Below are 15,630 nucleotides of genomic sequence, written 5' to 3' on the forward strand. Positions count from 1 at the left end.
CACATGACATCTATTTATGGAAGGGAACATCATTTCCTGCAAAGCTTAAGTGAGACAGAAAAAAACAACTATTTCATTCATGCCTTTTTGCATTACAAATTGAAAACTTCTTACCACTGTCTTTGGAAGAAAACCAACAAGTTTTGATGGAAACCAGAATGCAAAGAGCCATGCTAAGTGGGGGCATGCTGAGTGAACACTGAAACCCCTCTTCACACAGAATGGTAAAATTATTTCTTTAATGTGCAATTCCTTTAATGCTCAAAGTGCCAAAATAATAAGAGGAAAAAAAAACCCAAGATACTGTCAACTTTAGAAACCATGAACAGAAGTGAGAAAATTTGCTTCACAGAGAGATTCTGCTTCTTTTTAAATAAAAGCAACAATTTCCAGTGCCTCTAATTTTTTACAAAGTCTGCATGTCCATTAAAATCAATGATCAAATAATTTCAGATAAGCTTTGGAGTACTCACCTGACCTGCACAGAAAGCACACTCTCCATTAAGATATATGACATTTGTATAAGAGCTTCTGCATCCACAGACATGAAGGGTTTTGCTTAGTTTTGTTGTTGTTGGTCAAGGAGGCGTGGGGATTGTTTGTTTGTGGGTCTGTGTGTTTGAATACAGTGCCCATGCTCCCATGGGAAACTAGAATATAAAGCACTGGAGAAATCCTGGACATTTATTGAATACCCAGCATGTTCCCCAGGATATCCCTTTCAAATACCCAACTGATGCATTTTCCTGGGACAGAAAAGATGGGGGAAAATTTCCAGAAGCCTCATAGTGGGTTGACTCTGGCTGAATGGGAGGTGCCCATCCAACCACTCTGCAATTTTCTCTTCTTAACTGGACAAGGGAGAGAAAATATAACAAAAGGCCCCCAGGTCAAGATAAGGACAGCGAGAGATCATTCACCAGTTACTGTTATGGGCAAAACAGGCTCAACTTGGGAAAAATTAGTTTATTGCTAATAAAATTAGGAAGTATAATGAGAAATAAAACCACCTTCCTCCACCCCTCCCTTCTTCCCAGGCTCAGCTTCACTCCTAATTTCTCTACCTCTTTTCCAGCAGGAAGAAGGGGGGTTGTGGTCAGTTCATCTCACATCGCCTCTGCTCCTCCTTGCTCCTCAGGGGGAAGACTCCTCACACTGCTCTAGTGTGGGGTCCCTCCAAAGGAGACTAGGTCCTTCAGGAATTTCTCCACCATGAGTTCTTCCCAAGGCTTGTTCTTCATTAAGTGCTCCAGCATGAGTCCCTTTCCATGAGGCACAGTCCATCTCCAATGAGGGCTCCTCTTCCCACAGATTCTGCCAGGAACCTGCTCCAGCACAGGCTTCCCTTGGAGTCACAGCTTCCTTCAGACATCCCCCTGCTCTGGTCTGGGCTCCTCCAGGGGCTGCAGGTGCATCTCTGCACCCCCATGCCCTCCAGGAGCTACAGGGGCATCCCAGCTCTGGGGTCTGGAGCAGCTCCTGCCCCTCCTTCTGCCCTGCCTGGGTGTCTGCAGAGCTGTTCCTCTCACATTCACACTCCTCTTTTTCACCTGCTGTTGTGCAGTATCTTTTACACCTTCTTAAATATGCTGTCACAGAGGTGCTACCAGTGTGGCTGAAGGGCCCAGCCTTGACCAGCAGCAGCTCCCTCATGGAGCTGGGGGAAGCTTTTGGCAACTTCTCAGAGAAGTCACCTCCGCAGTCCACCCCATCACCAAAACCTTGCCACACAAACCTAACACTCCTTTAAATCAAGTTTCTCATTGCATTTTCTACAGCTTCCTAAACACATTTTACTCCCAAATGGCCACTGGCAGAATGATACCAACAGGTTGATTTAACAATAATGGTAACAGTTTCTCTGTCTGGCATGGAAGAGAGATTTTATAGATGTTTGAAGAACAAAGGGATCCCTTCCAACATACACACCTCATTCCAAGCTTGCAAAACATTTAGAAAGGGAAAACTCTGAGATTTCTTTCTCCTTTACCAAAATTTGAAAGGACTCTTCAGAGGATGGTGTATTCCCTCACCAGGCTGTGCACATCAACACCAGCAACACCAGCATAGAGTTCAGGCACCACTGGCTCGGGCACTTGCAGCACTGTGTGCCCATTGCTGTTTTTCATGGCTGTTTTCAGGGAGCACAAGAGGTGTGCTGGAGAAGGCCGGTGAGCTGCACTCCATTGCCAGCAGGACTTCATTATGCAGTACCTGGAAATTATGAAATTACGAAATTATTAAATTATTAAATTATTAAATTATGTCTTCATGCAAAGAAATGTATCTTAGATCTTCCCTGTGGATACTTTGTTCATTTCAGAGAATATCCTACAACCTAGAGGAGAAAAATCAAGGTGCAGTGCTGCACCTTGCAAGGAAGCAGTGGAGCAGCAAAATGCAAGGGCACTTAAGGAAACAGAAACAAGTGTCATTTTCAAGAGAAGGAAACAGAAACAAGTGTCATTTTCAAGGAAACAAACAACTGGTTTTTTTAAGAGAAGGAAACAGAAACAACTGTCATTTTCAAGAGGAGAGAAGGGTTTTGGCCACAGAGCTTTTATGCAGCAGAACCCAGTAAGGAGATGTGGCAGACACATCTCCTCAGCTAACAGGTTACTCTCAGTGTAGTCTAGACTTAGAAATTTTGTGCAAAATCTCATTTTCTATGTGTCATTTCCATTTAGCTCTGCCAACCTCATGTTCAATTGTCCATAAAGCAAGTGGCTTACATGGCTTGCTGGCAGCTTGAGGGCTGCTTCATAATGTTCTGTTTCTGCAGGTATGATAAGATGTCAGAAGGTGGCACCTCAGGATATGGTGGAGCACCTGGAAGGACAAAAGGAGCAATGGTAGAAAACTGGATGGCAATGGTTGCAGAAAGCAGCTTCTGTGCAACACCACCTTCCTTCCCTACCAAAATCTGTTTTTTTCCTATTATAATTCACAGTAACAGAAGATCTAAAAGGAATTGATGAGACTTTGCAAACTGGAAAAACACAGGGTGCTTATTTAAATGGCACACCTTTACAGTCTAAAATTCAAGAATTTGGGTCTTGTTAATTTGCTCTTTCATTAATTATTTTTTTAATTAACATTAAATTTTCTTACCTAATGTAATCATTTCATACAGTAGAATTCCAAAAGACCATCTGCAAGAAAAGAAAACAAAGTGATGTTGTTCGCTGGTATAAACTGTGAAGGTGGAGCATTATGCTGAAACTACATCTGCCTTCCTGTGAACTTCAGGACACGAAATGATACATAAAGGAGTGAAAGAGACACAGGTCTGACAGACAGGTGAACTTCCAGTCCCAACATGAAGCCATACATGTCTGCCTTGATGGTAGGGGGTTTGCTCAGGAGCCTCTCTGGTGCCTGCCACTTGACGGGCACTTTCCACATGACTGAGCTGGCACCATGTGTGTGAGCTTCGTAGGCCAGGCCCAAACCACAGAGCTTAGCTGTGAAGTTGTGATGAAGGAGGACATTCCTGGCAGCAATGTCACCATGGAACAAGTTCTTTTCTTCGAGATAAGCCTGGGAAATTGGAAAAGAAAGAAAACAGGATGATTTTAAAAGGAAATTTAATTGATAAAAATTTTCACTGAGTTTATACTTGTCTTCAACACTGTGGAGTGGAGACATGTGCTCACCAACATAATGGAAGCATATTTTAACAAAGCCTTTATTCTCAGTGCTTAGGCCAAGAAGACTTAAGACACCAGGCAAACTTGTGTTGCAGTCAAGCAAGAAGGAAAAAATGCAGCCAATGTGAGCAGACTTACCAGAGCTGCTGCAACCTGCTGTCCAACCTCATAGACCTGCCTCTCAGTGAGGTCATAGGGGACACTATCCATTGCCATTACATCCTAGAGACAAAATAAGAGACCTTGGTTCAAACAAATGCCACAGCAAAAGGACAGTGGGGAATGTTTCCTTCTAATCTATCTAATCTTATGTTTCTCCTTCTCACAATTGCTCATAAATTGACTGAAATGTAAGAGGATGTGAATGGATGATTCTGGTGGTGTGTTGAGTAAGACAAGTACACTAGAGACAACTGGTGGGCAAATTGACATGTGGGGAAAAATTTAATAGGTTAGGCAGAAATTGTCAGCATGACAGTGAAGAATGACAATCCACACAGGTCAATGAAAGATATAAATTAGAATGATGAGTAGAAAAGCACATTTCTAACATATGAATTGGGTACCTGGTATGAGACTAACAGTCCATCTCTCCTACCACCCTGCCTGTAACAGTAAGTGAGAGAGAGATGAGAGAGAGAATAAGGTAAGCCCACAATGTTCTTCTTGTGCCATTTTACAGCCCAAAGATAGATTCTATTTTAAAACCTCCTGAGCTGGTTGTGGTTTCAACATGTTCAGTAACCTTTGAAAGGTTACCTTTCATAATTGACCTTACATGAAGTGTCAGTATCCACAGCAGTCAGTGGAAAGACATTCCATTAGTCAACTCACTTCATGAAGAACCAGCTCCATTTGTTTGTTTTGAGCATGACACATACTAGCTTTATTTGCTACCACCTGGACCTTCTGCTGAACAGGACAGGAAGCAATCCTTCTGTATTTAGAGTTTCAGATGTAGGAGAGTGGTGGATTTACATGGCAACAGCAGAGTTTTGTTTCTGTGCCTTTTGTAACAATGAGTCATAGAATCACAGAATATGCCAAGCTGGAAGGACCACTGAGTCCAACTCCTGGCCCTGCATAGGACAGCCCAACAATCTCACTCTGTCCCTGACAGTGTTTTCCAAACATTCCTGGAGCTCAGACAGCCTTGGAGCTGTGACCAGTCCCTGGGGAGCCTGTTCAGTGCCTAACCCCTCCCTGGAGAAAGAATATTTCACTGCTATCCAATCTAAACCTTCTCTGATATTTGGGCTCTTTTTTATCTTGAGTTAATATTTTCAATGGGCTGCATATTTTCATACTATCATACCTCATCCCACCAGATTTTATCCCTCATCAGCAATAGGCAGACATGAAGCCATCATTCATATATGTGAAATGTCTTCCTGTGCATTATTTCATTTGTAACTATTCTGAATTTCATCTGTTCTTTTTATTGACAAATCTCCCAATCTTGGAAGATCCTTCTGCAATTCCTTTGGGTCAGCCCTTGTCTTTACTGGCTGGAATCTTCAAATATTATCACGTCACTGTCATCCCATTTTTAGGTTATTAATACATGCAATGAACAGCACCATGTCCTAGATAGCTGACCTCCCTTCAAAGCAAGTACCAATCTTTCATTCTTATATTCTTTTTCCTGTCTCTTACCAATTAGTTATCATCCCGTGACCTTCCCCCTGTGTTGTAACTGCTCTGCTTTCTTAAAAGCATTTGGAATGAGATGTGATTTAAAACTTTAGAAATTCACGTGGCTGTATGAATTCATTCTAATTCCAGTGCCTTCAATGCCCTTCAACAGTCTGCAAAGTAGGACCTGAGTAGAAGTTCTTTGGGGCATGGAAATAGTTTTGATACAGAGGGATGCATGGAGAGATTTAAAAAAAATAATTTATGACTTATGGATAGATATGTTCCTAAGGAATTTAAGAAGCTATTCTGTCATCACTTCTTTTGACTCACCTTCCGACATGTCCACAGAAATGTCAGCAGGTCACCAAGAGACATATCTTCCATGATCATATAAAGTGGGAGCTGGTCTACACAACATCCAACCAATTTAACCATGTTCTCATGATGGCCAAGTTTTTGATGGAATTTAATCCTTCCCAAGAAATCCTTTATTTTCTGGGGACTAGCCGGGTCTGAAAGAACAAAAGAAAATGAATTAAAAACAAAACAAAAACAAATGGAAGCTGCAAAGAACAGGTTGACAGCTAAAATCAACATGGTCAGCTATCTTTAATCCTACCAAGACATTGCTATAAGAACATCTAGGAGTTACTATACAGAACATAGCTTGTTCTTGCCCAGTACTGATGGCAACATTCTGTCCAGCACCATGTCTGGGATACAGAAACTGTACCAAACTGGATCCTGACCATGGGCCTTACCTTGCAAGGCTTTCAATACCACAGTCTTAGTCTTCCCAGAGCACCCAGTTTCCAGCTGTGCTCTGTAGATGCTGCCATAGGCACCAAGTTTTATCAGCTCCAAGGTGTCTGGTAAGAGTTTCTCTCGTGGTATCTCCAATTCTTTCAGAGTCAAGGATTCAGAATTTAGCAGGCTCTCCACAGACCTCTCACGCAGCTGGATGCAGCGGCTCTCTGTTGAGCAGGATTCCTGCTGAGTGTTCTTCATCACTGACAAAAGCAAATACATAAGATGCATAAAACCAGACAGATGAACTCTTGTAAGAGGTGGCAACGCTCATCCTTCCATGCTTCTTAATTTTTGCTCCACAGTGTTTCGGAAATCAGGGCAAAGTAAGGAACTATTATTGTATCCTACTTATCCTGGCCCTTGAAGAGGAGAAAGAATTTATCTCCCACTCTATTTGATGAAAGACAGAATCAGAAAAGACAGAGCATCTAGAAATTTCTCCCATATTTAACTACATAACCTTTACAGATAAACCACATTTGTACTTCATTCCCATGTGCTCAAGTAATGAATATTTTCTTTTACTACCAGTTTTCAATTATTTCTTCTAATATAGGTTCAAGAGGCTGTTTCCCTCTACATACCCAAAATTAGTTCATAACTGTATTTTCATTTCCACACAGCCACGTGTAACAATAAACCTTTCCCTACCCCCTCACCAGTTCCTGTTCTGCTTCATGTTGTCTCCATAGGAAGAGGGAGACAGCAGCTTGAAATTAAATTTCTTAAATGGCAGTACAGAAAATAGATTATCTAAGCATAATCGATATCAAAATTAGTATCATTTATAACTTTTCCAGTAAAACTCTCCTTGCAGCAGCCTCCAGGAGGCTGTTACATAAATACACTTTACAGCTCTTGTGATGTTACAAAATTTATAGGCATGTTAAACAGCCTACATGGCACGATGCTTTAGATTTTCTCAGATCCATCTACACTACAGCTTCCACTACTGCTGCTGCAAAATGGAGTAAATCAGGGTTCCAAATTTTTCTAATGTTTACTGGATTGCTGAATACCACTCAGGATCCTCAAAAATGGTTTTGCCTAACAGCTCAAACGATGGGGAAATGGAATTGGCTTCTGGCCACTGAAACTAATACTCTTTCCTCTGGCTGAAAAGGATTTTTTTTACCTTGGCTTCCATCTGGTGCTGATTGCTTCTGCTTGGCTCGCAGGCCACGGCAGTGGAGCCAAAGGATCACAGTGAGCACAATGACAAAAAGTCCCACCAGGAGAGCTGGGACAACGATCACTTCCGTTTGATACTCACGCACAACTGTCAGCAGAGAAAGAAAATGGAAAACCAAGGAATCAGCAGAACACTGGTTCTGTATAACCATGTAGCAGCAATCCATTTCAGTAACTTTCAACCCCAGAAGAGTGTGTTCCATCCTCTGGAACAGCTGAACACTGTTAATACTGCCACCTTATTTTTCAAAGGTGCTGAGTAGCTAAACTGCATGAAATCACATGACTGTGATAATAAAACTGCCACACTTATTTAGATGGCTTAATATGAAGGCCAGGAGCTGTAGCCATATGGAGTACTATCCACCAGTGAAACAGAAACAGCCCTGGCAGGAGGACAGCAGGGAGATGGGACAGGCTGGATATGGCTATGTCATCACGTGCACTTACAGCTCCAGGTCCTTCCAGTAAAATTACACTGAGCATTTTAAAGGAAACTGGGTGTGGTCACCTTTGGAATCCGACTGGAAGATGTTGCAATTAGCAACGCTTGTGAAGGTAACTATCTTTCTGATGTCCCCGGATTTGGAGGTGGTCTAGACCATTTTTTGCATTCCCAAAGATGGCAGAGAGTCATGAAATCAAAATCCCATAAAACTGGTCCTTTGGGAAGTTGCAGAGAATCTTTAATGACTGCTGTATATTTCATTTGAAATAGGAATTCTCTAAAATGGCTGAAATTATGTTAGATTAATACTGCCACAGAGGCTTTATCCCCAAAAACATTTCTCCCCTGAAACACAATGCAGGGAAAGCTCCATCAAATCTTTCTGTGTGGGCTGGGATGCAGGTAGAGGAGGAGAAAGGGCTTGGAACACTTTTTAGTGAAGCTGGCCTTCTTGCCCAGCATGTGAAACCTTATTAAAGGAATGTGTGAATCTTACCACATAGCTTGTCATTGCTATTGCACTCCAGCAGCATCCGTGAGAATCTCTTCACATCCCCTGCCATGTTCAGTTACAAGCAAGCAGGTCTCCAACCCCCACTTCCTGCACAGACATAAAGAATAATAACAAAATTTATTAGGGGAAAGGATGATTATGAAGCAATAAGTGAAGTGGATAGGGAGCTTTCTGTCTCTTCCAATCAGCGGCTGCATGAAGAAGCTCTGGGATTTGAAGGCTTAGAGAATGACACAGGCCATCCACTACCAGATCCTATGGATGATGCACTGCATGAAAAGAGAGAAATTAGGGTTAATCTTGTTCTATAGTCACAAGCAAATGAGGGCCCCTAGGCCTAAAGGCTGGCATATGTACAAAAATCCATAGATATGAACTTAATTATATTTAAAGAGCTTCTAATACAGTCCTAGCTAATACATTTTTTAGATGCTAGAATGGCTCAGCATTTTATCTTCTGCTCCACTACAAGTGAACAGATCAGCAGCATGCATGGAAAACATCATTCTTGACTACAGTCCTTGCCACAACTCCTACTGTTGCTGTACAAAGACAAGGAGAAAAAAGAGTCCTCATTAGAGTTCTCTGGTACCAACTTCTGAGCACTGCCAAGTCTGCAGGTATTCTGAAGCACATCTGCAACTCTTCTTCATTTGTAGCTGAAAATCCAGAGCCTGTACAAGCATGCACATTGTTTAGTCCCTGCTTCTTATAAACATTGCTAAAATTTAAGACTTAACAGCTTCATAAACAGTATCATCTAGAATTTTTTATAGGAATTGTGACTTCTATCCTGTAAGCACCTACTTTGTTTTCAGCTATGAGTTGTAGGCAATTAACCTCAGTGGCAAATACAGGGCACTGATTTTGTAGAATTTGGTGATGAAACATTTAAAAGTTTTTTCTCATACTTAAAATTAATGAGTGAAATTATTCTTTACCAGTTGCACAATATAGGCAGCAGAGAGAGGAAAATGGAATATATCTGTGCTTTAAGGTATCCCAAAAAGTCAGTTTCCTTTTTTATTCAATTTCATTCTTAATGTACTAGCAGATTTACCTGGTTCCAAGGTGTGGCTACACCAGGAATCCAGTCAAATGAATAATACAAATGAGTAATACCAAGCTTTTCAAATCACAAAGCAAGGACACTAAAACAACCCACCTCAGCTCTAACACACACATACTTACAAATACACAGGACCAGTCCTGGCTTTTGTCCTTCTCAGGTACACACAGATTTCAGGACCATCAGGACCAATCATTTCATATAATCTAAGTCATGAACAGTCCAGGCTCCATTTTAAAATTTGCTAATGGCTTTTTGACATTTAAACATCATGCATACACAGGCACACAAAAGCACACACACCCCAGTTTGTGCTTACAGAGAGAGCAGCAAAGATCCATGGAAAAAGCTCTGACAAAGCAGCCATGTCTGTACTGGTCCTTGTCTGTAAAAACAATTCCTCTCTACTCTTTATGCACCTCCCAGCAGCAGTGCCAGTGAGTGCACTCATGTTTTCAACCCGTGCTCAGGGCAGAACCATGGCTTCCAGGAATGAAAACACTGGCAGTCATTGGCACTCCCATGTGCTGGGGTTGCTTCTGGAGGTGTAATCACTGGAAAAGCTTCATTACAGAAGCCCACTTCCCCTCTATGTTTCTATCCTCTCATAGTGCTCAGCAAGCAGAAAAAGAGGTTTTGCTCTGTAAGGTAATTCTCAAGTGCCTTTCAGTGCTACTTTTCAGGCCAAGACCAAATAAATTCTGGTACTAGGCTGTTTCTGCAACTTACTTGTCTAACAGAAACATCACTGCAGTTCTTACATTCCTGTCCTCACAAAGAGAATGGTAACTCAGAAATCCACAGAACTCACATTATACGTTTATTATTTTTTGCAATGGGAGACACATCAAAGTTATGTGGAACTAACATGTTCATGTGCATACTCAACACAGAGCAGGACTACTGACAGTGCTCAACTACTTATTTTATTAGATGAAGACATTTTTTCTGTACCAAGACAGGATAAAGGGAACCAAAATATCTTAGGAGGTTCAAAATCTGTACCTCACTGGCATTCTGATTTTCCTTGCCTGTGTGTTAACACTGTACCAAGATCAGAGCTATCTAGATCATGTGAACACACACATTGTGTTACTTCAATTTAGAATTTCCATTAGAGAATTTGTGCAATTTCAACTAATTATTTATTATCAACTAATTATTTATTCCACTGGTTTTTTAAATATTCTTTTACACAGACTTAATTCCACTCACTGGAATTCACAGAATCATAAAATCAAGTAGAACAGTTAGCCAGCACCCACAACCATGTTCACCACTAAAATCCTCATGTGCCACATCCACAGGTGTTTTGTACATTTTCAGGGATGGTGACTCCACCAACTTCACTGGGCAGCCTATCCCAATGTTTAATGACTGTCAGCAAAGAAATTTTTCCTAATCTAATATAAATATCCCATGACACAACTGGAGGCTGTTTCTTCTTGTCCTGTCCCTGTCCCCTGGGAGCAGAGCCTGACCCCCCAGCTGTCCCCTCCTGTCAGGAGCTGTGCAGAGCCAGAATGCTCCCCTGAGCCTCCTTTTCTCCAGGCTGAGCCCCTTTCCAGCTCCCTCAGCCCCTCCTGCTGCTCCAGCCCCTTCCCCAGCTCCGTTCCCTTCCCTGGACACCCCTCAGTGTCTCTCTTGTGCTGAGGTTCCCAGCAGTGCCCCAGGCTCTGAGCAGTGGCCCCAGCAGTGCCAGCACAGGGGCCAGTCCCTGCCTGGCCCTGCTGCCACCCCATGGCTGCACAGCCCAGGTGCCATCGGCCTCCTGCCCCCCTGGGCACGGCTGAGCTCATTCCAGCCGCTGTCCCAGCTCCCCCAGGGCCTTTCCCAGCTTTCCAGCCCCTCTGCCCCAGCCTGCAGCTGCAGCCCTTGGGGTGACCAAGGCAGGACCCAGGACCTGGCCTTGTTTGAACCCCACAAAACTGGTCTAAGCCCATGAATCCAGCCTGTCCAGATCCCTCTGCAGAGCCTTCTGACCCTCAACATGAGCCCAAATCCTGATGTCGAAGCTAAATATACAGTGAAGATCATGGTACCTAAAAATAGCAGAAGCAGCTGCTCTTAGACAATGGGAAATAGAAGGCAAAACACTAGCAGAAGTTAAACTACAGTCACCAGCACTTGCAAACTGCTCCTAGCAGACTACTTGGTGCACTGTATGTGGCACAGCAGTTCCACAGCCTGGCAGCAGTGACAGGTTACTAGCCCCCATCCTACACTAATACTGCTCCTCTATGCAAATTTGCCAGCAGAATGAACACCTGGGGAAAGGTGACATTTTGTTTCCAGACATGTTTGCTTGCCAAGCTGTTTTGCTGCCCTGGCAATTTAGACAAAGCACAGGAAAAAGCAGCTAGAAGGTGACAGCTGTGGGAGCTGCTTAAACCAGTTCAAGAAGCCCAAATATTGAATGTGAATGTAGCTGAGCTGAATTAAGTGCTCACCAATGCCAAAAGAAAGGATTATCTCCTCTCTCTGCTGCCTTCTCATTGTTTGTTTTGCTCTCAGTTGTGCAACTGATCACATGGCAAACTGATTCAAACCACTAACCTAGCAGGAAAAATTCACTGCTCTTTTGCCATGGTGATTTCCTGCCATTTTAATGGTCAGTATTAGTCAGGGCTGAATGGCTAATTCATCTAAAGCTGCACTGTGAAACCACTCCCTGTGTCAGCACAGATCCACAAGCACTGTGTGCCAGCAGAAGCCTTACTGTGATTTTTCCAGTCCCCTGTCATTCATTCTCACATGGATACTGTCCTCTTAGCAATAGAAGCATTCACGTGGCAATGTGGCAAACCAAACCAGGAAGGGGATCTGCCCTAAAATAATCAATCCTCTCTGACATTTTATGGCCTTAAAGTTCTTATCAAGCTCAAATCATGTTATTTAAAGTGCAAGGACTAAGACTTAAGAAGCCTGAGAGACAAATGTTGTGGTGAAGACTAAAAAGAAAGAGAAATGACTTAACATGCCCATGGAATATATGGGAACAGACAGCTTGAATACTGCCCACACAGAAGCTGCCTGCTGCTTGCTCCTGCCACTTTAAGGAGAGTAAGTTGTCCATATTCACAGCAAATACAGTTTTGCCTCTGAATATGTTTAATTTGTGAACTACCAACAGTTCCCATCATCAGTGCAGGTGTGTAAATCCTTGTGTAATGATTAACCAAAGGTCTAAAGAAACAGCTGATTAATTAAATACAACAAAAATAAAGGTTAGGATTCATCTGGATCTTCATTAAGACCCTTTAAAAAGTGCTATGAGCTGATATGGACTTAATGTAGTTAATTCTCCAGACATCCTGTCCCACATTAACTGCACACCACTTTATTATAAAAATATTCTTACACTTGTTTTTCATGCACCAATTGTGAGGACCAGATGTAATACAACTACAGGCACACAAAGAACAACTAAGTAATTCAGTAACTTCAGCCCAGCACACTGCCTGACTGAAAAAAGACAAATCCTTAAGCATTATGTCTTCTACTTAATTTCTGGCAGTGGCAGAACCTTCCCCTCCAGGTTTTCCAGTTACCATTTCACTGCTGCTTTTATTATTTCCCTCCCCTTTTATGTGACCTTTGAACATGGTCAACAGTCAAGGCTTTGGCAACTGCTCTGCATAAGAGCACTGTGCTGGTGGGTGTAGTGGGAAGGGAGAGGAGCTACCAGGGGATTGCAGGAATCAAAACAGCAGCAAACCACCAGGTGTGGGCAGCTGTGGACATTGAATGTGAGAGAAGAGGGAGAAATAAAGCACCATTGTAAAGCAAACAGGGAAAAAGAGATTTTCTTCCCCCGTGCCATGTCCACCATTTACTAAAAGCAGCGTCCAAAACAAATAAAAAACGAGCCTAACAGGTTTCAGCCATGCATTTGTTAGACTACATATTCTGTCTCTTCTCCTGCAAAAGACCTTAGTGACTATTTCCAAAAGCCTGGCAGACCATGGCATCTTTGCAAGGTTTCCCTGGCCCGTGGAGTCATCTCATCTCATCTCTTTCTCCAAGGCACCTGTGGGTTACGAAACAGCATCTTCAGCTGTGCAGAGTGGGAAATTCTGACCAGCCACTCCAGAGTTACTTCTGGCCTTGTGAACAAGGATTAAAAATAATATCCTGTGTCTTGCTGTAACACTGTCTCAGCTATAAAGATTTAGTAGTACAACTCACTTTTGAAACTGTCGGTAGCTATAACACCCTGTAATAAAACAAAGTGTTTCAAAAATAACATACAGAGACACAAGATTTTCTCTTGATCCAAAATTAGAAGCAATACTTGAGTATCAAACCTAGGCTAGCTGCTATAGAAACATATGAAGGGAGTGGAAGAAAATTAGGCTGACTACTTTTGAAGACCATAGAGAAAACAGCAAGTAATGAGGCCCATGCTGCTGTTTGAGCAGGTGGTTACTTAGAGGAAACTTGGCTCCTTTTCAGTACAGCAGAAAAAAACCAGGCAAAGTTAAAAGTCACTATTGCACTGAGAAATGAGTCAGGAGGACTCAGTGCTGCTGTGCTTTTTTGCTAAAAATGTTAGTTCTAACTGGCACCATTTCAGTGGAAATATGCAAGTTCTCACAGTGCTAGGTTTTGCTTACACTCAGATCATCTACAAAAATTAATTTATTTGTGCTGCAAAAGGAAATCTAGGTACAGAAGTGTGAAATAATACAGAAGCTGAATACAGATTAAGATAAAAATATTTTTTCTAATGCAGACATGGCCTACTATAGGTTCTGGAAAATCAACACATATCTTGAACACTCCCATTGAACTAAAGCCACCAAAAGTAATTCTTCACAGGTAATCTACAAAATAAGTCAAAATTATAAAAAAAAAAACAAAACAAAAAAACAAACAAAAAAAAAAAAACGAGGAATACATTCAGCTGAAGCCCTTAATGAGCAGACTATTAAAAGTCTAGAGGCCAAACTTTCAACAGCACACTCTCACCTATGGCTGCCTTTTATGAAATCAAAATCGTATCCTACTTTTGAAAATGTCTCCCTGCTGACTGAGGTCTGATTTTGCTGGTAGCTGCCTGTATTAAGCTTGTACCAAACCCCAGCACACCTACAGAAATTCTGAAAAGCTGTGACAGCAAAAGCTATGACAGAATATGAAAAGAATGAAGGATTTTGTTTCAAAGGACGATATAGCTCTTGTTGTGAAAAGCCTACTGTGTGATAAAAATACTGCATGATATCACATTGTTGGTTAATGGTTTAAGAAATCCAACATAAATCTGCTTTCATAAATTCACAGTCACCTGATGCTGTGTAGACAACCTTAGTTTCAGTTTCCCAAGTTCTGGATGTTTCTTGGGTTTAACACAGATTTTGTTTTTAATTTAATCAGTCGCCCATGCTACACAGGTAGACAGGAAAATCTGCACCACTTTGGATTAGAGTTCACTGCCTCACAATCAAGCAACAGTGATGGAAGTAAAATGGTAATTAGTTCTGAATTCAGCCCTAGGCATGTATTACTTAACTAAAGACTGGACATATTTATACACAAACGCATAGCATCACCCTGTTTCAGTGAACTGAGACTAATTTTATACGAAACTTAATTACTTTGTTAATTTCTTCCTCTTTAAAAAAATGCCTGTGAGCTATTTCATACATCCCTCTTTTACTTTTTTCTCAAACCCAAATACCATTATGATCACAGAAATTACTATAAGTAGTTTCACTACACGCAGTAAGCACATGCACGCATACACAGACGTATAGTAAAGCCACCTTCTAATTCAGGTCACATTTATGTTAGTAAAAGTCTTCTAAGAAATAAATATTCATGGGCTGATCTTCCAGAAGTGCTTTCTCTCACTTACCTGGGTGACACCACTTCCCTTGCCCTGCGGTTGTCTTTTCCTGAAGCTCTCCTGCTGCCCGTTCCCTGTTAGTGAGGCCACTCCCAGTAACACTGATGATTACCTTGGTACGGGTGTAATTTTCATGACTAAGTTCCTCCTCACTGATTTTTCTACTCCAGTCCCGCCCAGCTTCGGTTCTTTGCTTCTCTAGGTCTCCTCGGCTGTGTCCCCAGGGATGTCCAGCACACAGCTGACAGGAAGGCACACACTTGCAGAACGGGTCTGCCTGGCTTCCACGCAGCAGCTGCTCATGGGCTGACTACAGAGACAGGCACAGCAGAGAACCCTCGGGCAGGCACCTGCAGTGGGGTTGGCAGACCAACACAGATCGAGAGGGACAGGTTATGTAATAAACAGAATTCATACACTTCTGGTTACAGGTTCGCTTTTAGAAAGAATGGGCTCTTGGAA

General features: G+C 42.1%; 1 protein-coding gene across 1 annotated transcript; it reads right to left on the reverse strand.

Annotated features, from left to right (window-relative positions):
* Window positions 1-222: 222 nt before the first annotated feature.
* On the reverse strand, window positions 223-15,501 carry STYK1 (serine/threonine/tyrosine kinase 1). The gene is made up of 10 exons (XM_056516402.1): window positions 15,178-15,501; window positions 8,234-8,338; window positions 7,234-7,377; window positions 6,050-6,298; window positions 5,619-5,800; window positions 3,789-3,872; window positions 3,332-3,540; window positions 3,112-3,152; window positions 2,733-2,829; window positions 223-2,214 (listed from the first exon to the last, which is right to left on the reverse strand). The coding sequence occupies exons 2-10, from the start codon at window positions 8,298-8,300 to the stop codon at window positions 2,010-2,012; spliced, it is 1,278 nt and encodes a 425-aa protein (XP_056372377.1). The 5' UTR covers window positions 8,301-8,338; window positions 15,178-15,501; the 3' UTR covers window positions 223-2,009.
* Window positions 15,502-15,630: the final 129 nt, after the last annotated feature.

This window comes from Oenanthe melanoleuca, chromosome 1A, assembly GCF_029582105.1.
Source record: "Oenanthe melanoleuca isolate GR-GAL-2019-014 chromosome 1A, OMel1.0, whole genome shotgun sequence".
Classification (NCBI taxonomy): Eukaryota; Metazoa; Chordata; class Aves; order Passeriformes; family Muscicapidae; genus Oenanthe; species Oenanthe melanoleuca.